Genomic DNA, 27,995 nt, shown 5'->3' with positions numbered 1-27,995 from the left:
AATAATTAATATTCCTGATTGGAAAGAGATTGAGGAAAATTAGTTGTATGAACAAAGAGGGAAAATACTGATAACAAAAATCATTTCAAACATTATCTCAACCATGACTATGGAAGCATTAACTTTCCCAATGTTTTATTTTAAATATATGGTATCCATCGTGTAAGTTCAAGAAGTTCTCTCGGGTTTCCCATCGGGTCAGGTTGCAGTACACCGACGTTTCGAAGGCTGACTCTGCCATCATCTTCAGGGTGAAGTTGAAAACTCTGAACTTCACCCGGAAGATGATGGAAGAGTCAGCCTTCGAAACGTCGGTGTACTGCAACCTGACCCGGTGGGAAATCCGAGAGAACTTCTTGAATACCATACGCCAGGAAAACCTGAGATCCTCCATTCATCGTGAGTCTACCTATCTTGTAAGTTGGACTTGCACAATGATATTATGAAAAAGTAGATGGAGATAAGTGGTAAGAAAAGTGATTTAAGCACATTGATATATTCTTTATTATTTGAGATTGCAAAAGAAACATCATTTTCCACATATACATCTGAATTCTTTACACTAATAGGTTGCACATGCCATTTTAACTGGTAATTAGAAAACTGGTAAAAAAAAAACCTGCACTGTAGGAATATAATATGATTAGAAAGAATTGTGTTAAATAAATCAAATAAAATATTAATAAACTTTCAATAATTATCTTCCTACGCTTAAAGAAATGTGACTTAATTAAATAGCATAACAAGATTTCAATGATTTTATGCTACTTTTCACATTTATGCAATAAGTTTTCCTAAGTGAAATAGTTTTATAGAAGCCTTTAAAAATAAAAATACAACAATACAAATAGGTTCTCTCAAAAAGCCACATTCAATACAACAGATAGAAAATGTCAAAACACACAAGCTGCAATCACAAGAGCAAACTTTTGTCATTTACTTCTGACTTTTCAAAATAGAACTGTAAACATGTTTCAATGTTGTCCAGAGGGATATTTATTCCCATAAGAATAAAAGTCTACACTAGGTATAATAATGTTTTATGAATAAACCCATTTTAAAGTGAGACAGATATTGAGGAAACACATCTTAGCATTGTATGTACAACTAAACTTGCATATATAATATCATTATTACAAGGCAAAACAATCAGAAAAAAATCTAATGTTTTCTAAATAAGCACCTAATTTGCACATTTTAAGCTAGTCACAGTCACGACATAAGCAACTGCTTACACAGATAGTAAGGTTAAATTCCATTACACTCTGAAAACTAAGTGAATGCTTATCGGATGTAAAATACCTCATCAATCAATCACACCATATTTAATAGCCAATCAGGATACAATAACGCATTGCAAAGGGAATCAAAAGTAAAAAGTAATTCATCAGGACATAAATTATACCATTCTATTGCTTTGCTCTTACTTAGAACTGGAAAAATTTTTAATGGAAGAATATTAAATTAAATTTTTTTCAAATAATATCACCAATTCTTACATTTTCTGGTAATTCTCGCAGAATAATAAAAACTAGAAAAAACATAAATAAGAGAAGATGCCAAATTTATTTAACTGAAATCCCTGTTGGGTAGCAATATAGGGGCAACCAGAGTCCAAACATAAAGTCCCAGACACATCCAGCTAGAAACTGCTTTCACCCACATGGATGCCTCGTTAGAGTTGAGAGTCTCCAAAGTTGAATTTGGCCTAAATACATAATAAAACAAATTAGAAACAAATATGAACCATAAAAAATAAGACTATATTCTATTAAAATATTGCACAATCGACCAGTACTTGTTCTATGCATGGGACTGCGAAATTTCAGTGCCCTGCTATTTTCCTACAATTAACATGAAGATTCAAATTAAAATGCATATAAATTTGTTTTGATAGAACTTTTAATACTTACTTGTACCAGTTTGTCAAAGTCATCATGACATAGAGTGTTGCCAATCCAAACATAACATGGAAGAAAGACCAAGAATAAGCTGTGCCATCCTCTTCATTGTCCCAAACATTCTGCCTACCACGTTCGACATTATCAGCTTGAAAACTTCCCGTTTCTATAAGCATGAAAGAACATAAATTTGGTAGTTTCAAAAACTGAAAAAATTGTTTAAAAATATGCAAAAAAACAAATTAAACCTATTTTAATTCAACTTTGGTACTACAACCTTAAGCATTCTTCCTGTGGACAGAAACACACTTGGAGAAACCAGCATGGGCATAGATTTTGATCCATTATTGCACAACAATAATTATAATATAAATATCTCAAATAGAAAATAATATTTAAAAACATTTTACGTTTATTCCTATTTCTTCTCAGCGTATTCATAGACAAAAGCTTCACACCATCTAGGCTTACGATTTGAGCTAAAGCAATTATTACAAAAATTTAATTATTACTCTCCTAACACTAATTACAGTAAAGACCTTAATCCCAAAAGAAAGGAATAGAATAAAATGGAATTTGAAACAGTTGGGTTCAAATTGACAAACATAGATATGCAAATTCTTAAAGTCCTGTATTTGAATAACAAAATCATTTATCAATGGTTTCAGGCTCTACTTTATACAATAATCATGAAGACTGGATAAATAAACTCAGTATTTTTTCACAGTTACCTAGTTTAGTGTGAAAAATACCAAGTTTACAAATTCAAAATCATTTTCATCTCTAGGTTAAATATTGGGCAAACTGATATGGCAAGTTTGTAATTGTGTAGTTTTCTCTATGAAATTAGGAAGGAAGCATTTACTCCTGCTTGCTAACATTATAACTTAAATGAAAAATTAGCCTGTAAACAGCAAATTTTTTCACCACAGCCATGTTAAGCTAGCAATACATATTTGTTAATTACAACTTTAATATTTCCCCATATTCCAATGAAAACTGTGAATCTCTGGGACCTCATTAAGATGATATTTTTGATGAAGTCATATGAATATTCTTGGAATGCATTTATAAAGATATACGACTGTAGTCTTCAAGTACCTTACAAACCAAAACATGACTACCACGGTGTTAAAATTATATACAGTATTTGATTTCTGGAATGTGTACAACAAGTTTCTCTTTCTAGCGAGCAGGCATGTTTTATCATTCATTATAAATCATCATACCATCAGATAAGAGAGATTGGTACACATTTAGCTTCTGACATTACTATCCAATATTATTCCACAACGACTACCGGCCAAGCAAAAAGAAGTAGGGAGTTTAGGTGATGGAAGTTCATAGGCAAACAATGCATAGTAGAAAGGCCAAATCACAGTTATCAACCCAAAACTCAATTTAAAAGGTGAGGGTAGAGCTTCACCTATTACTAAGCCCAATGGCATGTGAAATTCACAGATCAGGGTAGTTGGGCCAGTTCCTTTCCTGGTACCACAAATGGTTTCTCAGGACAGTCAGGCACCTAAAAAATCACAGCTTGAATGGAGCTAAGGGTGCCCAAAGGTATGCCTAGGAGTTGAACCCAAGCCCTCCAGTCAGCAGTCAAATGCTCTGCCCACTGGACTACCACACTCCATAGTAGAAAGACAACACCTTCCAAATGAATCCATTGCAATATGAAAATTTTCAATGATGTGATATGTCTCAGGGAAAATTTTTAAATAATAGACATTTGCAAACCACAGGACCAAACAATAGCTTTGAATTTCATTGTAGATATGGTGCGATTTTTTTCCAACAAAAAGCACACCAAGTCCAAAATTTTGGGTTGGGAACTGCTGTTAGCGTTAAATTATGTACTATACTTAAATAGGTGAGATCAAAAGTATGAGGTTTCCACATAAAGAACAGATCAAAAACCACAGAGGCACATAGTAAAAAGTAGTAAAATGACCTGAACTCGGATATTTCTGTAAGTCTTAAGCAGAAAAAATTATTAGACATTGAGTCCCATTATGCCTCATTAGGTTTTTCCCCATTACTCAACATGGTATGCAACTGCAATACATACAGAGAATTCCAAGAACAGAAGGAAATCTAATCTAATCCTTTCTTTAAATGCATTCCATTAGTCAAACAACCTATACTGCTAGAAAGGTATAACATGGATAAAATATGTGTCATTAATGTTTATCATCAGAAATTACAGAGCAGCTAGACAGACTAATGCATGCAGAGAATGAGTGCATCCTGAAAAATGAATTACCAAATAAAAATAAAAACTTTTTTCTTGTCCTTGCCATGCCAATTCATTTAAAGAACTGCAGGAGATGCCGAGATGAGATAGTAACTTTTAAAGTCCTCCCCTACATTGCATTAAACAGCAGACATTTCAAAGTGTAAAAATCATTCGCTTTGACTAGGATCCTGGTCAAGGCGAATGATTTTTACACTTTGTCTGTCATTTAAATTTTGGCAAAATGTCTTTTTTAGGATAATGGGATGCTTTTTTTTCAGTACTGCAAAATGATGGCGTAAAAGTAGCAAGTTATTAACTCTTTGGATCTCAAGTGACGATACAAAAGAGTTCTAATTATGGAAATGACTCAGAATTCAACTCAAACCCATGAGGAATGTGAATATTTAAATGATCTTGAAAAACTGATGTAGTGAAAAGATGAATGACTAGCAAGTGAGGTATTCCTTAAGAGACATATTAACTTATTTAATATATTTTAACTTATCCTCTCAGTTTTATTTCTTATTTCATTAACCTAAGATCAGCAAATCATGATGCAGCAAATTACAAAGAAGACTACCCCTGATTATTTTAGCATCATATAAATTTGGATGTTTCTGTGCATGTGACAGAAATAGACACCATGTTTTCTCACAAAAATAGTTGATTTCAATAAAAAACTTAAGAGGAATATGGGCGACTGATATTAAGAGTTTTAGATATCACATTTCAATTTTTACATTACCTCAAAAAACATTTTTTTGTAACACAGAGTCACAAATTAATAAATCTTTTTCATGAAAATATATGTATAAAAATTGCTAATGTAAACTTTTCAGCTCACGTTAAGTGCTCAACTATTCAACTATTATAATAAGAAAATGGGGTCAACATTTAGGTTCAACGGCATTTTTCCACTGGCGTAACCTAATTCCTTGGATATTTAAGTCATACATAAAGATAGTCACTTGTACGTAAATGTTAGGACCATAAAAATTATAAATAAAAACTATATGTATTTAGAAATGCCATGAATCAAGCATGAAAATATCTCCTATAAAAATATGCATTTGAGCATTTCAACAAAGGCTATGGTGCTATAAGCTATTTAGACATGTCATTTGTGTGCCCTAAATATCCAAAAAAAATAACATTTTGGTACATAATTCAAAACAAAATATTGTTCATAACCCAGGATTTGTGAATGCATTAATTCATTTTTTAATACACAATTTAGTTTTTCTCTGAGCATTGTCAAATACACTACTCATAAAATGTTAACTAGTATTTTTTCATAGATACACCTTTTTTCTATACCTTTACACTGAACCTATAATGGATTATTTGAAGTTTATTTTTTAATGCCGGCCAATAGTTGAAAATAGTTAAGAGGCAAAAAAAATATTAATAATAATGCTTAATGTTGTCCAATTATAAAAATCTTCCTTCAACCTAATCTTGACCATACACATTACCCTTACAATCGATTCCTTTTGGGCGAGTAAAATAAAAACTTGGAATTTTCCCTGTTTTATCTATTATACATCATCCATAATTTCTTTAAAACAGAATCTATGCATATCCAGCTTGGTGAATTCTAATTGTAAGTTTTAGAAACTAAGTTTTTGAATCTTCCTTAAAAAATACCGCGCTTTTTAGTTGGTAATGATTGCTCTTGCAAGAAACTGAGTATTATTGCAAAACTACTAGAATGTAATGGAACTTCTTTTTCATTCATTGTTTATACATATGGTCTACATGTGTTAAAACATGAAATATAATAAACTAACATTTACAAATTGGCACACAATTATAACTTTACAGCTTATATTTTATATGCCCATAGATGGAATGTTTCAACAGAGAATGACACCTTATGTGGCATTCTTTATGAGGAACAATTATTACTATGCAGATAAAAATTACCTAAATTGCAACTTTTCCAAAGATATTAAATGAGTTTTTAAGTTTCCACAGGCTTTATTTTAAGTTACAATGTGTTTCACCAACTGGCAGCATCATCAGGTGTCTGGTGATGGTACCGTGGAAAATTACAAACTCATTAAATATGGGCATTAAACAATTCTACAAAGTAAAGCCTGAAAGTTTTAAGTATATTTTAGAGGTAAAATTGTGAATTTTATGCTCATTATTATAGCCAAAAGTTTATGTAATTGTAATTACTAAGGAGTGCAAAAATGTCTAGAAGAGACAAATCCTGTTTTAACCAAAAAATGCCACTAAAATTCTTCCATTCTACAAATTCACCATCTAATACCTGAAAAGATTCTGCCATGAGGGTAAGACCTGAGTCATTGCTTCACACAAATGAAATTTAATTTTCTACTGTCTGCAAACAAGGCCCAACTGCATCATTGGAGCTTTCTTTCACCATCATCTAGAATGGTGAGAGGCAGTCTGGGGTTGAGTTTTTGGTTTTTCAAATGCATTTACTGGTAGGTCAAGAATTTGTAGATACTGTAGGACATGCCTACAGGTTCTACAAATCGGTAAGTTTCATTGCACAAGAGCTCTCTAGACATCTTCAAGCACTACAAACCATCAATCCGATTATTCATCAATCTCTCTCAATTAAATTACATACTTTGATACTTTTCTGTAAACCTCCTGAATATTGCTGCAAAAATTGGGAGTATTATATTCCAATGAGTCATATGCATGTGTGAAATTGAATATGAAACTTGATGTCCAAAATATTGTTTGGGAAAAAATCCCGTTATTTCTTGGAATTCTGTCATCATCATGTAACACCCTTCCTAACATCCCATTTACTGAAAGAAGTCACTGTAGACCAATGATGTTGCAAAAAGTCTTACAATTTTCATCTGTGGGCTTTAATTGAACTAATTTATAGATTTATAAATACTTGCAACGATAGCTTAAAATGTCTCTCAAAATAAAATGTCAACAGACTTCTTTTGCACTCTCTAGTAATAACTTACTACATCAGTTCTTAAGCAACCCGAAAGAATACAAATTAATTCATGACATATTAAATATTAAATTACACAATGCACAAGACTCATCATTCCTGCCTCAGGCATGCCATTAATACACAAACTTCGTTTCCCAAAATGTGTTTCAAATCTCACTGATTGTTGATGCCAATGTTATGAAATGTATCTAGGATATGACTCTGATCATCATAGAGTTCATACAGTGTCACATACATCTAAATAAAGCGGATCATGAATTATTTACAGTACAAACTATTTTTTTCGATTTTGGCTACAGTAAAACCCTATTCTTAAAATAAAATTGACAAGCAAATAAAATGAAATTACTCTAAAAGTGACAAAAAGCTCTACAACAATGTGATAGGCAATTATTCACCTATAAACGAGTTATCATTAGATCACATACTCCTACACTTTAAAGACAAAAGGGAGTAAACTCAACACTCATCGTCATACCTTCATTATCAACCAAAGGACGATCACCTCCAGGATTGACTTGAGTGGGAAGGTGAATGTAAATAAAGAGAGAGACTTTGGTTAAGATGGGTACACAACCATTGGAAGAGAAAATAAGTCATTAAAACATGGCCATGGACAAATAATCTGTCATGCTCATGGGCAAATACATTTAATTTTACTACAGTAATAATGAATTACATGTTTCTAATTTATAAAAGAATTTCAGTGGAAATGGATACAAAGTTATTTTACTCAACATTTGTAATCTCCACTAAGGGATGGCCATGTTTATTGATCTTAATAAAACACATATTTCAATCTTTGGTGTACAGCATTACAGCAGGTCAAGTGTCAGCCAAACTTTATATAATTCAAAATGACTTCAAACTGATACAATAACAGAAGTACAGTGCATCCCAAAAACTCTCATGGGCTACGTTTCTGACAAAGCTGAGATTTTGCCATGCACAAAATGGAGCCAGAAACTTACTGGAAAAATAAGTGTCATGTTTCAAATATTTTTTGAGATGAATTTTTTGACACGTGCCTCAAATTCTGTGGCAGCTGGGGCCTAAACACACCCTTCTTGATGCTACAAGACACTTGATTGTAATCATATACAAACAATAATCCAAGTATGCCTGGTTCAAATAGTTATAGTTTTTCTTTTAATCATTCCATTAACTAATTTAGTTCATGCAAAATAATTTAGTTACATCTATCTTATTTCCCTATCTGCTCTATTAAACTAACAATTTGCAGCAATGGGGTATTAAGTTATATTTTGAGACAAAAATTCAATAAAAAACCAAAACGTGTAGTAAAAAGATGACTAAAATTCAATTCCAGTTTCAACAGAGAAACCAGCATTGAAATAAAGTCTCCTACCTTCAAATTTTTTATGTACTCTTAAAAAATAACCTATCACATGACCATATTACATTAGAAAGGTAAATAGTAGTGAACTAGAAGATTCTTTATTTGATTTTAAATTTTAGATTTTTTAAAGAAGTGTTTCAGTCACTTGAATGAAGGATGAAATTAAAAAAATAGAACACATATCGTATTTCCAACAGACGTGAAGAATATAAAACTTCAAAAAATGTGATAAATATTTCAGTACTCTAAAACTTAAATTATAATTCTTTTATTAAACCTAACATAACCATCACATATATGTGATATCTTCTTATGCTGTGCACACCTTGCCTCTTTTTTAACTGGCTTTTTTATTGCCAAAAAGAAAAATTAATGTGATAATCTCTACCTGGATTACACGACATTTCATTTAAACACACTCAATTTACTTTGACCCTTCAGACTATTAGTGCTCCAGCAAATCATTAATGATATAACGATCAATCTTGGTACTTCATTTGTTTCCCTAATTTGGATTAGGATACGCACAACGTAAAACAAGCTATGCATGGAGATTTAATGGGCAAAGTACTGGTCTATAGATTTAGAGCCCTCGTTTGAAGGTCACTTCCGGCTACTTTCGCCTCATCTAAGCTGTGTCATTTTTGTGTACAAGATTTCATTTAGAAAGTACTGGTGCCACAGGAAAAGAAACTGGCCTCTCTACCCTAATATATGAATTTCATACGTCAAATAGGGCTTGGTATGAGGTGAACTCACTCTGAGCTATTAAATCGACCTTCATGTTGATTAATGGGGTCGGTTTAAGATAAATTGGTTTAACCCAATGACGGCAAACCTAACCAAAATAAAAATTATATACTGCATTTCATGGACCCAGCTAAATAACCACTAAGCAATTCCTCACTAGAATCTAGGTTCTGGAAGATAGGGAGTCAATATTAATGTATGATACCAGAAAGACATAGTGAATCACCAAAAACATCCATTTAACAACTTCACTAATGATTTTGGCTTTGCAGAATTTACGGAATTAGTTCAATATTTGTATGATAAATCACTTCGAACGATAAATTAACTTGCCTTTCCTTTTTGCCCTTAACTTGCAAATCTCCACCCAAGAAAAGTTATTCCTGTTACACCTACCTCTTGTTATTCCTGCTAAGGCATTCCACCCGATTCTCATCAGATATAATAGTTTACTTTTTGAATTTGATTTGGACTGACAGGCATTATGGAGTAACATTATGGACCAAAGTTTTTGCCCACTCTCATAGTTTCCGATGGAATATACTGTTACTTAGACTTTGTTCAAGTGTTCAGAATTTGAAACTGATTCATAATCTAGAACTAAAAACCCATAAAGGTCCAAAACCTATATTTGTACTTAACTAAGTTTGGAATGTAATGAAAAATGAAAAATAACCAAAACTTGAAAAAATCTTATGTTTAAAGCTATTAATCATACTTCACTACTCTGGAGACGGTCCCAGGGGCCACTACCATTGAAAGACAAATATAAAGCCAAACCCATGAATTTAAGGGAACTACTGTACTTTCAACGTGAAGACTAGAAAATAATAAAAATAATTTAAAATTTTGTTAAACCATCACAAAATACTGCAAACATACAGTAAATTTAGGAATATTCCACACCTTCAAGAGGGGGATAATACAATTATTTTAAAATTTCCAATAATTTTTTAGTGTTTACTGAGACAGAGGAAGAATTGATAAGTGCATGTATCTGCTCTGCTAGTTTAATATCTTAATACAATGAAATTAGTGCGCTGCAAAAAAATAATAGATTGACACCATGCTTACAGAAATTGTAGAATATGCCATTAGGGTGCAGATTATCCAATTTACAGTTAACCAATGGGTGGGTGATTGCATTGCAATTTCCACAAATAATTTTATTCTACATGACTATGATTTTATTGGGAAGCTACATCATCAGATCATTGTCTCAGAGCTACTATGGCTCTATGGAGTAAAATTATTTGAGGAAACTGTTATCTGGTGGTTTCAATAAACTTTCTAAATGTGAAAGATTAATATCTCTAAAGTTATGCCTGAGACAGTTAATTATACCGTCACATTGTTTACATATCCCAACTGCTTCTTACTTTCATACCGCACAATCATGCCAGCAAGCATTCCCGACCAGCAACTATGTTACCTCACAAACCATTACATAACTATTTGTCCCTTGCAAGGGTTTCGTGGGATGACGACCGCGGAAGCCTAGCCCTCCCCGCTGCCGGGCACGACACATGGCCGATTGGGCCAAGCCCCGTAGTTGCCAGGACTCAAAATCTCTGTATAGTCCATCATTTAAATCTTGGGAATGATAACTGAGGTGGTTTCCCGTTGCCTTCCTCAATAGTGTTTTTAATGTGACACCATCACTCAATGGCCACCTCACTGGGGTCAGACGCCATTGCAGCCGCCTCACTGAGGAACAGACGCTGCGTGGACTACCTTTCGTCTGGCTCCTAACCTTCGACCTACCTGGCATGTGTGACCCTACCAGGAGCAATTATTATTACTACTGCCAGCACAGCTCTAGGGGTCATCGGAATGCACAAGCCCTTCCACCACGTCAAGGTTGTAGTCCATCACAGATACTTACTATATTTTAACAGTGAAAATTATGTACTAGATATTTAATTGCTCTAATGAAGAAGGGGTATTTATAAAAGATAATGGCTAAATCAATATTTTGGGAGCCACAAAGTTATTTTCCCATTCTCAACACACTGAATTACTTTTTTCATAGTGGTGACTATCACCACAATTGGAACCTGCTAGACTAGACTTCATATGCAAAGATGAGTCTTTTCCACTCTCTAATGATTCATGAAATGAATTACAAGTGAGTGAATCATAAGGATATAGAATTGTTTTTCTTGTTCACACAATTAGTTTCATGTGACGAAAGATCAAAGGTATTCCAGGGTAAGCCACCACCTTCATGGTGGTATTACTTGCTACAGAATAAAAACATGAAGTAGGTGCATCTGAAATTCTCATAATCACTACAAAGAGCCAAGGATAGCTAGAGCAATTAAAATTTTATGGCTTACCTATACGAACAACCAATGTAATTTGTCATCGCTTAATACAATGCCTGAATATTCAACTAATAATCATTTCACTCATACTAATTTCACCTATTTTACAGTATTTATTAAATTTACCTATTCTGAGCTAAATGATGATTTCTGATGGAGTCAAAAAAATTCAATAAAAAGCTTGGCTAACAAAGGATGAAACGATACAGCCAGGATCTGATAAATAAATATTCTTATTAAAATTTTGTAAAAAAAAATTAACAAAATTACACAAAATCTACATATCTTCTGCTGTACTCACATAAACTTAACATAACTCGGCTTGTATGCATCTAACAATATGGAGACAGTTTCAATTACTAGAACTATTTTCACACCAAAATACCAAAGCAGCAAAATGGATCCAAAGTAGATCAGGTGAATTCTCATCCTTTCTGATGTTAAAATAAATTGATAGCCATGAATTAATTTCATGCACTCACAAATAATGAGGTCCTGCAATTTGTTGGGTATGGGCATAAACATAAAATACATCTAAATTTGTTGTGTACACAGGAAACTTCAAGGTGAGTTTAGGAAAATTCAAATTTCAAAAATTAAAGTGCCAAGAATAAGAAATGAATCAAGGTAAACTCACCTGCACCAGTGTCCTTCACTAGGACGTGCTCAGACATGGTGATTCTGGAGGACGAAGATGCTGTACGCAAACTTGAGTACAGAACACAGCAAACCCATATGGCCAGTCCAATCAGACCCTCTTTGTCAAAGGTCATTGATCGACTGTTGGGTGCTTCACCACCATTGCCAATTATGCCCAACAGCCCTGGGTTACATCTTTTCTCTGTTAAGGACAAAAACAGCCCAGTAATGAGATAATTTGAATTTTTAAAATTAAATTATTCCTAGAGTAAAGTTTAATGAAATACACACAAATACTCTCTAACCTTGAAATAAAAATATCCCTCAAGATATCAAGGCTCTTGGGAGAACATTTCATCCTACTGCAGTAACAATACAAAAATTAGAAATGCACCAATGAGCAAATGTGCATCTTACCAATCAATTTATCACAAATTGTCTGATTGCCAACATTTACATATTATTCATCATTATATTATATTAGTGCATGTAATGAAATTAATTAATCATAAAAATGATTATTGTTACTATTTATTCTAGTTTCCTAATGATAAACCTTAGTAAATAGGACTCATGCCTGAGACTTATATTCAAGAATATACAGAGTAAGTATTGTATACTCATGGGTATAAATGGTAATAAATTTAAAAATACGACCTATTTTAAAGAAACCAATACTTACAGAGTCAAAATAATGCACTGATGAAGAATGAAATAATTTAATTTAAAACATTTAAATCAAAAAAATCCTTCCTTTTTTTAAAGGCAATTTTCGATCAAGGCCAAACTGGAGATTAACCTAAATATCTATATAAAACGCTAGAAAAATATTAGGCAACAATTATGAAATTAAAATTATTGTTCTTTATCAATATAATCCAGCACTAATGAAACCAACTGATTATTCTCTTGACAGAACAAAATGAGAAAAATTATAATAAAAAATTAAATTTTTAAAAAGTTAAACAATTACTTGGCTAAAGGGCCAATTTTTTATGAATCATCTACTAACTATTACTGAGATCCACCCATTATCCTAACTGGTGCATCCCTAGTTTTAATGTAGGGGGATTTTTGGCTTCCCACACATCATGGGTGCAATGTGGATTGCGTGAAAACAGGCAATTTTAAGAGAGCAGAATTTTATTTTGTATAGCAGCTGGGGTTCATAACAGCGAATACTATTGGGATTCCCGGCTCAACCATGATTTTAAATTCATTTTTTTTTAAATTCAACTGAAATACCTGTTTATTGAACATTTGCTTTAACACAATCATTGAATTAAAGAAGAAAAATTAATACTGATAATAACATCAATTAATTAATCTTGGTTACTTTTAATATATTGCAGCATAACAGGGCATGAAATGTCTTGATAACCAAAACTGCAATTGGAGTAGCATTATATATCACTCTACTGCTTCCAATTGTGTTGGAAATTCTTAAAATGATGCTCCAATGACTATAGTGAGCCATCCCATGGTAACACCAAATTTCAATAGTCAAGAGTTCAATACCGTTCGCAAGTATAGAACTGCACCACCACTCCTGGGAAAAACAAATAGATATCGTCAGTCAACATATTGTGCTTTATGTTCCTGTTATACAGGATATGCAAAATGTTGGCTCACTGAAGATCCACTATCAATTGCTCTTTGACTCTTTACCAGTGATATGTGGTTGAGCCTCCAATGAGATTCAAGCATCCAAGATCCTAGAAGAACATTCCTGGAGCATTAGTTTAGAAGAACAACAAGCCTACATAGCTGTGATATGTGAAAGAGATACTAGCATGATGAGTCTATCCCAGAGGTGAAGGGCTACGTAGACAACCAAAAAAAAAGATGAATTGGAATCATTCTAAAAGTTATCTGCTCCCATGGGTAGACAGAAAGTGATAAATAAAAAGCAATAAATATTATGTTTTGGTTTTCCTGATCCAGTAGTTGTGAAAATAATCTGAATGACAATAAAGCTTTACACTCCCTTTGTTGAATATACTGTTTAATTTAAAATAAATGTGCATTATTTTAAAATTGTTAGTTGAAAATAAAGATACAATGCTAGTTATTTTCATGTTTAGTTCTCAGTCAGAATTCATCAGGATGATCGGTTCCATAAAAGGTAACTTCAGACATGTAGGGGGCGGCATCATAATTTCCTTTTCTATAAAACAAAACCCCTTAAAAAAGGAAGAACTGTTGCCGCACCCTGATCATAAAATCCATTTCCCATCAAAAGAGAAGATTAAAATCATTTACAAACCTGGCTGATTGCTCACAGCAGACCAAGTCAAATATATCACATAGAGGCCAACAACAGATGACTGTAGTAAACCAGAGCGAGGCTGAGACTCTTGAACTGAAGGTAATACTGACACAATGCTGATAATGACGACTAAAATGAGGTTGAAAGAGATGAAGAACTTGTTGAGAGCACATCCATCCGGCTGAAATATAAATGTCAATAATTTAATTCCTAAAGAGAAAATTATAATGCCAAGATAATTTCGTAACACACAATACTACAGTTAACGGTGCAACCAAACATCAATGAAGGAATGCATTCCACAGTTATGGCTGGATATGTGCAACTAGTTCCTATGATTAAGAACAGTAAATTTTTCAAACAAATCCATAATACTAATAATATGCAACTAGAATAGAGTCATGCAGAACAAATGTTAATTCGTATTCCTCAACTCCAAAATTGGTTTAAGCATAGTTCATTCTCAACAAAAAAATGGGAATGAAGAAATGAATGAATAAGTTTAGATTATATGGTAGTTATATAAAATGAAAAATCAAAATAAATTTCCTCCATACTAATGCAATAGTTGGATTTTGTTTTTTTGGTTTTCAATTGAATTAAAATATACGACTCGAGCACTACGGATGACACATGGTTATTACATTAATTTTATACTTAAATGCTGAATCAGTAAAATGGTGATTGGATTTTATTATTTTTAAATGACTCTCCTCTCAAAGAGTCATTATAACCACATTTATAAGATTCCTATAATATTTAAATTCAAAGTCATCAAACAGATTTACTGCAAAATGTTGTTCACTCACTCAAAATAGCCAGTCCCACAACGATCACCAAAGCCCACTGACAAAATATTTTTGATGAAAATGAAACAAAATTGTAATTAAAATCATAAAATAATACTTATACATACCAGAGTAAAATAGACGTACAGCAACACAATACCCGTAATGGTAATGGCGAAGTTTAAGAATGTTGCAAATAGAAGAGCAACATACCTGAAAGAAGAATTAATATGTTAAATAATATACAGAAATACAATATTAGCCAATATGTTTATTCTAAGTTTTTAAATTGCAGATACTTCTTTTAAAAAATTAAATGTAACTTTTTTTGGTACTTGAGCTAACAGAAAGCCATTTTGTCTAAAAATCCTGTAACTTTTGTACATTAAAAAAAACTGCCATTTGGTCTCTAAATTTCTGGTTGACCCCAGTTCAGGCACAAAAAAAACTCGGGTCCCCATACAAATTTTAAAATTCCACTATGTCTGCCAGGGTAGCAATATGATGGGTGTCAAATTTTTCGATTTTGTTTGTTTCTGTTGGGAGCAGTTTGTTTTTATAAATTATCCAAAACAACACCACAGTTGGTGATTGGTCTAAGTTTCATCATAACTTTATAACTAATACTAAACTAAACCAACATAATTAAAACTGTGTGTGCCTGTAAGTTGTTACTATGCAGTTCTCTTACCACAGCAATGGCAGTATCGATATACAACATCAGTGTTGCCACCTTTCATGCAGACTTTGTTTTATGGCGGATGTTCAGTTTTCATTTGACTGCCCTTATACAAGAACACATTTTACTTCTTTCCCTACATTTCCTTCCCTATTTTTCTTATTATCTTCTTTTATTATTCATCTTATAACCATCTTTTCCAATTATCTTTCCTTATTTTACTTCTTTCCCTAGATAATGTGCACTTTCAGTGGCAAAGTACAATTAATGATCAGCTATTGACAACCTTTGATCCAATCTGTGATATTACTCCTTTACATCAGTGTCATCCTGTTAATATTTTATCGATAACTTCATGAAATCTATATTAACAAAACTAGTTCAATAATTCTGAATATTACAATTTCACATAAACATAAAATATCTATGAACTTGCTGCTGAGCAATGCCCTTAAGGCAATGGTTGTATTGGCAACATTTATGGAGTACCTAAAAATATAAAGCTTTACTATGAATTGTTGCAGTCATGTGTACCTGGAGAAGACCAATATTGGCATAGAAATCCAAAGTAATGAACACTACTCAAATCCATTAAAAAGGAGTTATAATATGCGCCAAGTTATTTCTACTACACATGCCTTTAATTTTATTAGATTGTATATTTTGAGAGGAAGAAATATGATGAAATCACAAGTATGTAAAAATATCTATCAGTGGGTTGGTTTCATGGCAGATAGACAGATGCTAAAATTACAGGACCTTAATATTGCAGGGTACAAACTGAATTCATTCCTGAAATATTTCAAAATTCTTGCACCATAAACACTGGGACAATGGCTTCATTCTATAGGCTGTGAACAATGAAACTTTATTTCCACAATAACTCACCACACTTTGGATCCAGACTCTTCATAATTGCCGACCCATCTCTCTGCCCAGCTATGGGCAAAGTCAACAATTAGTATGAGCTGAATTATAATGTACATAAATCCACCAATCATACCAAAGTACATCCAGGTTGGACCAAAAGAACCTTCTGGAATGAAGAAGGATCCAACAATCCCTCCAATCACAACAAGGAATTTGATGGCCCAAAATCTAGAAGAAATAAAAAAACATATATGAGAGCCACCCTCAGTACTTGGAGCAAAATGAATTAAACCAGGCTTTACTAAAAGTAATTCCACATGGAAAGCGCAATTTTTCTAATGGGCAAACAATTAGATGACAGAGAATTATCAAGAATGTCAATACTATATCATCATACGCAACAGAATGCTTAAATTTGACATGGTAACTCTGAATTTTAATATTTTCAACATAATACTAATTTTCCCTCTTTCTCTCCATTAGCAATCATAAATTACACACATTACATAAAATATTTGATAACTCAAGATTCACAATAATATTTTGATATATTTTATTTTAAAGATGCTTAATAATAGACAAAAAATCATGATTATAAGGAATATTATGTGTATAACAAATTTGGTTAGGATTCATCTGATTGCAGGTATTTAGTTTTTCATCCAGCACATCTTTAAGACCATGTAAGCAAATACATTTAAAATGAGTGAGATTACATTTTCTTCACAATTTGAAAATAGAAACTATTTAACAACAAGGTTTGCATAAAAAATATCTGGAACAATTTTTTCCTGGCAAGACTGTACATCGCAACTCGCACCTCACACCATGCTGGCTCGGTGGTGGAAGGTCAGACCTTCAACAAGCGCCAATCGCCTGAGAGCAATTGTTTAGACTAGATTGAATTTCTACTGGACCCCTGTCGATTGACTTGGTGCAAGTAAAAATGCAGCAAACAATTGAACAGCTGTATTCCATAAAATTTTGTCTGGTACTAGGGATTTCAGGAACATAGGTGTCGGGCATGATTCACCAAGTGTTCAAGGAGGAAAGCATATTAAAAAATGCAGTTTTTAAGAGGCACAAGCTCTTATAAGATGGCCAAGAGTGTGTGGAAGATGAGCCTCATGCTGGATAGCTGTGAATGTCAAGAACCAACGACAACATGCAACATGTGCATGAATTGCTGAATATAGACCGTCGGTTAAGCGTGAGCATGGTTGCAGGTTGTATTGGCATTTATTGACAGTGCACACCATTATCACTGAAAATTTGTTAAATTTTACTCTTATAGAAAAATTTTACTCTGGACCAATACCACTCCTTGTATGCAAAAGGATTTTCATTTTCATTTGTATTTTTTTAATACATTTGCTTTTAAACAAAAGTTTCATTGGTCCAGATTTAACTTCTGCACCCTGTAGAAAAAATAAATATCCCATAATAGACGAATACAAGTATCACAGGCATGTCCTTTATTTAATATTTCACCGCATGGCAAACTATCACTGATTTCCAAACACTGAATCCACTGGAATGGTGGTACTATGTAATACTGTGACTAAGAAAGAAAATGATGCAATTTACAAGTACAGTTCATCATGATTTTAAGAAAATTTAACAAGCTACCTAACAAAAACGGGAGATATGCTTCCTCTATGTATGGAGGAGATGAGGAAAAGACTTGGGTCATGAAATGGATCTATCAATGTTTATATCATAAACTACCACTTTGTTGCATGTCTGCTTGAGTTGAATGATTTGTTTGGCTGTGCCCACTGCTGAGGTGGGTTAGCACCAGAGTAATTATGAAAATAAGATAGTAAAATAGTAAAATAATGAATAGTTAAAAAGAGATGCTGAAAAAATTAAAATCCATTCTTAATGCAATGAACAGTTTAATGAAGTAGTACTGCAGGAGGAGGAGCTGAGTCCATGAGAAATATATTTTAAGTAATAAAATTCAAACTTACACAAACTGTTACACATTATGCATTTACTCTATTAGACTGTGATTTCATTCATAGTCATGACTGAAAAATATCTATATACTTACCCATTCTGTATTCCAGCTCTTGGATCTTTTGATGACCTCACACCAATCATCATCAAAGCCATCAGAAAGAAAAAGCAGGTCAAAACAAAGCATATTCGATACACTGCCAAATAGCCCACAGCTGAAGAGCAGTCAAAGTTGAGGCTGGGTGTTGCACCTATTATTGCCGATGATATTGTGGAATGGCTTGAATTACTGCAAAATGGAACCTATTACAAATTAAATGACAAAATTAACACCTCATAGTTAACATTGTATCATAAAACAACATAAAATAAAGCATGATAACAAATTTTTTGGCATGAAGTACATAGTTTCAAACCACAGACTCAAGATGACTACATAGAATACTATCACTACATCAAGAATACAAATACATATTTTTTAGTACCCTGCAAGCCACCACTAGGGTGTGTGGCAGGCACTGAATACACATCAGACTAATTTTTACCCGAATATGACCATACCACACTTGGACTATGTTATTCTGATCCCTTATCATTGGTGGAAAAAATGACATCTGATATCTATCTGATCAAGTTGCTGTGTCCTCAGGATCATGGATATCGCAGTAAAACCACTGCATTGTCAGCAAATAAACATATTTTACTAGTGACTATAAACATAATTTACTAGTGACTACAGAGAATTTCTTTGAAATGTAATGAAATAATTGACTTTGTAATTCCACACACTTTATTTAAAAAGCACGACCCAGGTTTCGACGTTGAACGTCATCATCAGGTGAAGTTCAACGTCGAAACCTGGGTCGTGTTTTTTAAATAAAGTGCGTGGAATTACAAAGTCAATTATTTCATTACATTTCAATATGTTATGCAAATTCCATAAAGTTACGCCTGAGACAACAAAAAAAAAAGAGAATTTCTTTAATGTAAAGTAGGAATAAAAGAGGTCTGATAACAATTCTCGGGGGAACACCTGAAGTAACTTCTACTACATTTGAGCTAACTCTATCTATGACTAATTTTGTACCCGACCATCAAAAAGTCTTTAATCCAACCCTCGATATTTTGATCTATGTCATATGCTTCTAGCTTTGCAAATAGTTAACTATGAGGTACTTTGTCGAAGGCTTTCTTAAAATCTAGAAAAATTGCATTCACTGGAATATTGCTCTCTCCCCAAGTAAGAATGCCATGAACAAAAAGCACAAGTTGTGTCTCACAGCATCTACCTTTTTGGAAAGTGCTGATTTTTCATTAATAACTCCTGATTATCGAAGTGTCTCAAGATTGAACTAGCAACTATAAGGACCACTTTTTCTTTTTTGTCATTCTCCATCAACTTCCCCTCTTCACCAATCACAGTTGAAACTTCGGCATTTTTCTTCCTCTCCACCTAACTTTTTTTCAATTCTTTACCACACCCACAACTCAAAATCCTCCGTTCTATGCTCATCCACTAGCCTTAACGACCAGGCTTCATTACTTCCCTGTTTTAACTCTTTTGGCCGGTTTGCTACATTCTGACATTTCTCTTTTGCTTTTACCTATCTCTGAAATTTCTCCATATCAATTCACTGATCTTTCTACCACATTTCCTTGGCCACAGTTAGCTCCGTACATTTTTATTAAACCCCCAATAGATTTTCCACCTTTTCCACGTGAATGTTCTCAGATTTTCTTCTTTCATCCATTCTCTAAATCATCTCATCCCTAATCAATGATTTCCTAATTATCTTCGTTTTTGCCATTCCTATTGCTTCATTTACTCTTTCTTTCCAGTCCTTAAGATCCAAGATCCACCTTTCCCTAACCTATTTGGCTCTCCTATGGTCTTTTATATAATATGAATCAAGTTTTTCTAAGTAAAATCCCCTTTTTACTCACATTTACCTTCAAGATTCCATTTTGGCATTTTCCTACCATTCTACTCTTTTTGAACTTAAGATTGTGCTTCATGACAACTTAATTATGTACGAATTTATATCCACTCCCGTGAGAGTTGATGACACTGATTCAAATCTATGCATATCAATGATATTAGCTACCTGGAAACCACTCATTTGCAACTCCAGCCAGGAAGCTGTGAGTTGATAACACTTCCTCGATGTACAAGGTCTGTTCAAAAAAGGATGACACTAGTCTTTCTATGCACAAACCGCCACATGGATCACAACCAATGAGGTGTTGCCTTATAGTGCCATCTGTGACAAGTAAAACACTGCTTTGCCAGTGGCCCTATCTCGACTTGTCTCCGCACAACAGCAATTCTTGTCTGACCTTGCACATACTTGCTGCACAAATTCTTGTGTCAGACAGCAGAACTTTTTCAGTGGTATCCTGATCCCTACTTGTGTTGCTTTTTGGAGAGCACTTTGAGTGGGTAAACCGTCCGTCGAATGGGACATTTAACTGTGGACCCCTTGGTGCCTTTTGCTAAGAGTAGGCTAATGCCAATGCTGGGTTTCTCTACACCCTTTCTCCTTTCCTATCCATCCCTAATGGCACACATGACCATAGCTGTCGGGCACCTTCCCCAAAACTACTACTGCAATCGTGAAGGTGATGTGATCATTTTCTTTGATTGGGAAGGAATCGTAATCCCCCAGCAACCCTACTCTCTGGTTCTTGCACCAGCAGACTGTCCTATTTTCTACGTTAAAATCCACCTTGAAAGGATGCTGACTTGAAACTATTGAAGACACAACAAAATTGTACTGCAAACTTAGAGGCTATCCCAAAAGGAGTGTTCCGGGCGGCATTCAAAAGCTGGAAAATATGTTGGGAGCATTGTATTAGCAGCCAAGGGATGTACTTTGAAGGCAATAAGCATGATTAAAGGGTGACTAATAAAATCAAGTATTTATTCAAACAGTCAACTCTTTTTTTGAACAGACCTTGTATGTCTAACCATGATATATACCAACTGAAACATAACTTTATCTACCCTCACTTTTGATTATGTTTGAATCAGGTGTTAGCTGTTATCAAACCCTTTCACCAACAGAACTCGACTGCTTTACTGTGCATTTATTCCTAATTTTTTGAACATACTCTCCTACCTCTCTGCCATCATCTACCACTGCATTCCAATCTTGCATAATATTATAATGTTCATTTCCCAGCATATTCCCAATTATTTATTCAAATTGATGATTAAAACTGTAAATTTCTCCCTCTCAATGATCAAGTTTCAGCATACATACCTTGATTACTTATAGTTGATCATTTCTGCTCTTCTACTGTTTTAGGCTTCACTTCGTGGAAGTATAAATTATCCATACTAAAAAGGCTTTGTACTTTTCACAGATTTAAAGTACTAAGTCTTTTTAGTATAGATTTCTGCTTTTATCTCTACCAATAATATTCTATCACTCAACAGTGCTATATTCAATACCCTTCTCCCTTGTTTCCTATACAGTATTACGGTCACTATATGATGACTCCTTCCATGCCACCAATAATTATTCTTTATCTATCACTCCAGTAATCCCAGCTCTCTGTTTACCTCCCCTCACACAAACCTAAGAAATACATACATGCCTATTTTATCCATTGTTTCTTGATGTTTTGTAGCTTCCCTGGGCATATCACGGCATTAACATTTCATGTTTCTAACCTAACCATTGAGGCCATCTTCTGAGACTTTTTTCCAATTCTTTTGGCTTGGTTATACAAGGATATATTAATAATACAACCAGTAAACAAATTATTACATGAAACATTTATCAAAACAGAATTCATCCAAAGATTTACATAAAATTCATTAAATATCACAAAGAAATATCTGTTCAATTAGCAGGTGGTTCATTAACGCTTGTTCATCACAGCATCAATACAATGATTAAAATAAAGGTGTGCCATCTGATATTTGTTAATGTTAACAATACAAATGGGAAACCATTACATTTAATTTCCTCAAGATCCAAAGCACAATGCAAATGGCCAGTCAACAAATCACCAAAAAATTAAATTATTAAAAATCATGATGCACAATAAGTTGTCAGATCTCAAGGTGAACTTAAAGTGGTTGATCATGATCCAATCTATCATATCCCCAGATAATTATTTACACAAAATAAGGCAACTGAAGACCATTCAGGGCCGTTCTATAATGTTAGAAATAGCAAATTGATCATTGTTAATTACTTTATCTTTTGGTAGACTGCCTATCTAATTTCTTTGCAGAGGGTTTTTCTACATTCTAAAATTTTACCTTATTTCAATGTCATTGGACTATATACCTGAAATAAAAGACTAGATCTCTTCACCCAAAGTGACTTAAAACCAACCTACTTACTAAATTGATATCAGAGATTTGTTTTAAGAGATTAATGCTGGTGCATCCCTCATCACACTTCCTTATATCTCGGGCGATGGAGAGACTGATATTATCTCCCACAACCAACTCCTCAGGAACGGTTCCTCTTCCTTGACAACCTCCTCTTTAACCACTGCTAATCTACACTTCAATATCCTCTTTTTGACCCCTTATTTTTCCTGATCCTAGTTCAGGTTGAATTTCAAGCCCAAGCTTTTCAGTTAGCCTGACATTCATTTTCAGTTACTTTAAAAGTTTCCTTTGAGGGGACATTTTTTATTCCCATCTTCTTGTTTTTTTTTTCTCTCACAGAAGAATTACCCTACCTACCTAACTGCTTACCAAATAATGATGGAATAATACCAGTGTTGTACGCTGACGACACTAATGTAATAATATCAACACAAACATATCCCAGCCTTGTGGAAAAATCTAAGTCTGTCACACTTGCAATAAACAAGTGGTGTATAGACAACCTTCTAGACTTAAATGTAAATAAAAGTAAAATAGTATACTTTACACGCAATAAGAACGTGTCAGATGATCTGCTGGTAAAAATCAATGACCCATCAATTGAGCGTGTGACAGAATGCAAATTTCTAGGTATTTCTCTATGTGCAAATATTTCTTGGGATACTCATGTAAAAGCCCTTCAACACAAGCTCAGTTCAACTTGCTACTTATTAAGACACCTGTATGAAACTACAAGTAAAACTGTACTACTCAATTTGTACTACGGGGAAATTTATTCAAATATAACCTACAGTATAATATTATGGGGATCAGCTGCTATTTCTCAAACCATCTTTAAAATGCAAAAGAAAGCTATTAGAATCATCACCAGGAAACCTCACAATGCTCCAACAAGGCCTATTTTCCGTGAATTAAATTTGCTACCACTCCCATGCATCTACATTATGTTTTTAATTCTATATATAAAAAATAACATCGGCAACTATTCTCTTAACTCTGCCTATCATCATCATTACACCAGAGGCAGGAATGACTTCCATTATGGGAATATAAGAACTAAAGCATTGAAATTAGGACCCAATGAAATGGGCATCAGATTATATAACAAACTACCCAAAAGTATCAAGGATACACAGGGAACTGCTGCATTCAGGCATAAATTAAAAAGATATCTACAGCGCAATATGTTTTACTCAGTTGATGAATATCTCAACAATATTCCCAACCAGTAAGTTCATATTAATCCTTAGGCTTCCGCGCCGTCTATCTGATGAATCCATGCTGGTTTCCGGGAATTACCGTTGCGTAGGTTAATCGGTTGACAACTGTTTCGCCCCCAGTCCTGGAGGCCTCGGGGCTGCAGGACTGGGGGCGAAACAGTTGTCAACCGACTAACCTACGCGACGGTAATTCCCGGAAACCAGCATGGATTCAGTAAGTTCATACTTTTAGTTTCTAGCAATGGTCATGGTCTGATTCATGTTTGTGATCAATGATTTTTCTGAATTTGATATTGTATGTGCATGTTACAGCCGATGTTCATGGGTTTGTACCAAACACTTATGTAACTATGAGCATCTATTCTTTTATGTATCTTAACTGAGCCTGTGTTTTTGCTCCTCATTTGACGTGCCTTATATCATGTACATACTCCAACCACCTGGTATTTTTGTATTGTGATCTCTGGGCAGATAAAAAGTAATAATAATAATAACCCATCGCCCACCCAGGGGCAAAACAAGATCCACCCATTCAATTCCAATTGTGGGCAATGCAACTGGTTTATCTTTCACCTGAACCATATACATGTATGTAAGGTGAATCAAGCATCTAACAGAAGAGAAACCACTGTCAAGCAGTCTTGCATGCTTCATGGTGGCCAATGTCAGAAAGACCTTGCCTAGCAACACCTGTGGGCTTGCTTCTACCCTGCAAAAAGTTGGGAATTTGGAATCCTTGGTTTAAGAACATTTGGCCTTCAAACATGATAAGTCAGGCAATATGATACATGTAGAAAAGCATTTGATAGGTTTTTTATGGAGAAAACTGGAAAAATTGCATGGGCAGAAAGAAAAACATAATAGAAGCACTGGGCACGTTGTGAGAGAAGAGAAGGTTTTTGAATAAATTGAAGGCAGGAAAAGACTGGGCACAGTATACTGAGAGAAAATGGAATTTTGAAGACAGAGAGGAAAGGATGTCGGGCAAGTAAGGTAGTAAGAGGAAAAAATTAGGTAATTCAGGTGGAATAAAAGATGGTACCCAGTACTTGGAGTTAAAATATAGATGATGGCCATGTGCGGTTTTAGGGAATTTAGGGTTGATTTCACACAGGTCATAGAAGCGTAGCAGTACTTTGTCCCTGGGTCCATCAAAAATCTACCTTGACCAGAATGCTAATGAGAAATATTGGGCTATGAATAATCTAATCACATCCAGCAGGTTGAATAATTAGGATTTTCCATGCCATTTAATCTGTTGCCAGAACACACAGCTAATAATACTGTTGCAGTGATGAAAAAAACTAATCCCATGCGAAGTTACCGAGGTGACTTCAGCTAAAGCTACATGTTAATTACAACATATTTCTGCATTGGGAGGTCATTCCAAGTGTATTGCCAGCGGCTGAACTGCATGTATCTTTTTACTGCTTCCCATAGTATCCAGAAAGCTCTCAACAAAACTTATTTTACCAGCATTTAGAATACTGTCCCGTCCGGAGTCCCAGGCCTGGCATCTTAATATCGCCTCAAGGGCCTTATGCTTACGACTACAATTATCATTACATTTCGGCGCTAGGCAAACTTGTGTATGACTACACCGTTTGGCAATCGCAAATATCAAACACAAAAATTGGGAAACCATTATTTAAATAGTATATTCCCGACAGAACTCTGGATAACTTTCAATTCACTTCAGTCAACTGCATTTAATTCCTCAACAAAATATTTACCTCAGGTACAGATGCAGCATTAAAACTATACATTCAACACTATGGTGCATATTCTCTGGGGACGATTAAAATCCATTTTGTAATCAAAAGACGTTCTCATAATGAATTACCTAATAATACTTATTCTCTTTCAACGATGCACTTGTCCAAAACGGACAATTTCCCAAAAGACAAGCGTACTTTCTACAAAAAAGGCGAAAGCCACAGCATGTAAGAACATGGATAAGTGATTCTGATCGGAAGATCAATCACGCACGCAGACAAGTTAATTATTGTCAACTATCTCCGTTACTACATATCCCAACTGCCTAATACTCGATATATATACGCTCTATAAACAAGTTAACTTTTACTATAGGAAAATTCATCATTTCCTCCCAAACTATTATTTTAAATTATCCTGTTGCCAGTGATAGTATTACATAATATCATAATACCTTTTTCAGTGCATCCTCCAATCCTGGAGACAACGTAATGCATGCAGCAATAGTACCCATTAAGAGCATTATTGCATACATTAGCCTTGAAGACGTCGAGTTTCGACATGATGGACAGGCTGAGCAGCACAAACTGCAAGCAGCACTTCCACAACAACAGGCCAGCTGAAAATATAAATTCATAGCAGATCATACTTATTGATACCATCTTATAGTCCAATATATGCTAAATGTTTTGATATAGCAGGAGAGTATTACTAACGGTACTTTAAGGTGCTCTACCAAGGTTTTCAATAATATCATACCTGTGTCGCAGTACAAAGGCCAAGCACTGCCCCCATTTTTTCAGAAATTTGGCAGTACTAGCAGAAGGAATACAGCACAACCAGCAGAGATGATAACCTAATGATGAAATTCCAATTGGTTTAAGATTCGATTTTTCCCAAAAAAACAAGAATCATGCAAAAACATGTCAAACCTTGTATTAACTAACTATGCACCATACCCCTCTTAAAACATAAGAAACACTGACAACACCCCGTACGTCACTTTACCAGTTATAATCGAATCAATTCAAATGACTGTCAGTATGCGCTCTCCTTTTGAGCGCGAGGATTGACTAAAATTTCCTATTGCCGAGCATATATTCAGCATTTTTAGCGACTATATTTCGAAGTTCAATGCAATAGGCGTTTGGCATAGAATAATATACTTCATTGTAAAATATTTGTTGTGGCAGCAAAATGAGCTGCTCCTAGGAAACAAGTCTGCAGAATAAGTATTACCCGTGTACCTAAAAAATGGTCGTAGAGGGGAAGAAGGGAATTTCTCAGCGAAGATTACTACTGAAATATTTTAATATTTCCTTCCTAGTGCTTGACTTGCATCTTTGTCCAAAATTTAAAATACTCAAATCAAATCTTCTTAAGAGGCCCCTTCACTGTACTACTTGTAACCAGATGACATTAATCACATTAATAATATCTTTCATGTGGCACCCTGTATTCCACTTAGTGGTACCACGATGTAGACCCTGGTATTATGTCAACCATGGAATTTCGTTTCTAAAATACAGCTTTCCATAAAATTATATCTTGTTATGCTTTTATTCTCCTCGTGTGGCATGGTAGATGAGCTTGAACACACATGACTTTAGAGCTGTACTAGAAGGGGCAAAGACAGTTTGTCTGATGAACTGAAAGTGGTGGGTGATTGAAATGTTGAGGAAGGTGAAGTGAGAGGCTGGAGAGCGCCAGTCTTCAGTTCAGGAATGAGAAACGACCTCGGGGATAAAGTAAGTGAACTTTCCATTAGAAAAAGTTTTAATAATAACAAAAACCTGGTTTAAAGAGCATCACAGGCGTTGAGAGAGAAAATTTCAGGAAAAACAACCGGCATTAATTACACTATATCGTGGCTAGGCATAAATTTAGGATGCATCATCAAACACTACAGCTTCCAGGAACATGTAAGATGACCATAGAAAAAAGATGAAAGAGCCAAACCAGTCA

At 34.3% G+C, this 27,995-nt stretch overlaps 1 protein-coding gene across 2 annotated transcripts; it reads right to left on the bottom strand.

The window, feature by feature from the left end:
- Nucleotides 1-486: 486 nt before the first annotated feature.
- On the bottom strand, nt 487-27,062 carry Serinc (serine incorporator TMS1). 2 transcript variants are annotated; one of them, XM_071584441.1, is made up of 11 exons: nt 26,963-27,062; nt 26,790-26,886; nt 26,485-26,649; nt 18,838-19,046; nt 16,800-17,009; nt 15,361-15,445; nt 14,442-14,625; nt 12,174-12,377; nt 7,578-7,616; nt 1,914-2,067; nt 487-1,708 (listed from the first exon to the last, which is right to left on the bottom strand). In XM_071584441.1, the coding sequence occupies exons 2-11, from the start codon at nt 26,823-26,825 to the stop codon at nt 1,570-1,572; spliced, it is 1,425 nt and encodes a 474-aa protein (XP_071440542.1). In that variant the 5' UTR covers nt 26,826-26,886; nt 26,963-27,062; the 3' UTR covers nt 487-1,569. The 2 variants fall into 2 exon arrangements, with proteins under 2 accessions (XP_071440542.1, XP_071440543.1); XM_071584442.1 differs by lacking the exon at nt 7,578-7,616.
- Nucleotides 27,063-27,995: the final 933 nt, after the last annotated feature.

Source organism: Hetaerina americana, unplaced genomic scaffold (genome assembly GCF_022747635.1).
Source record: "Hetaerina americana unplaced genomic scaffold, ioHetAmer1.1.p SCAF_19, whole genome shotgun sequence".
In the NCBI taxonomy this organism is placed as follows: Eukaryota; Metazoa; Arthropoda; class Insecta; order Odonata; family Calopterygidae; genus Hetaerina; species Hetaerina americana.
This window is presented reverse-complemented; position numbering and strand designations above follow the sequence as displayed.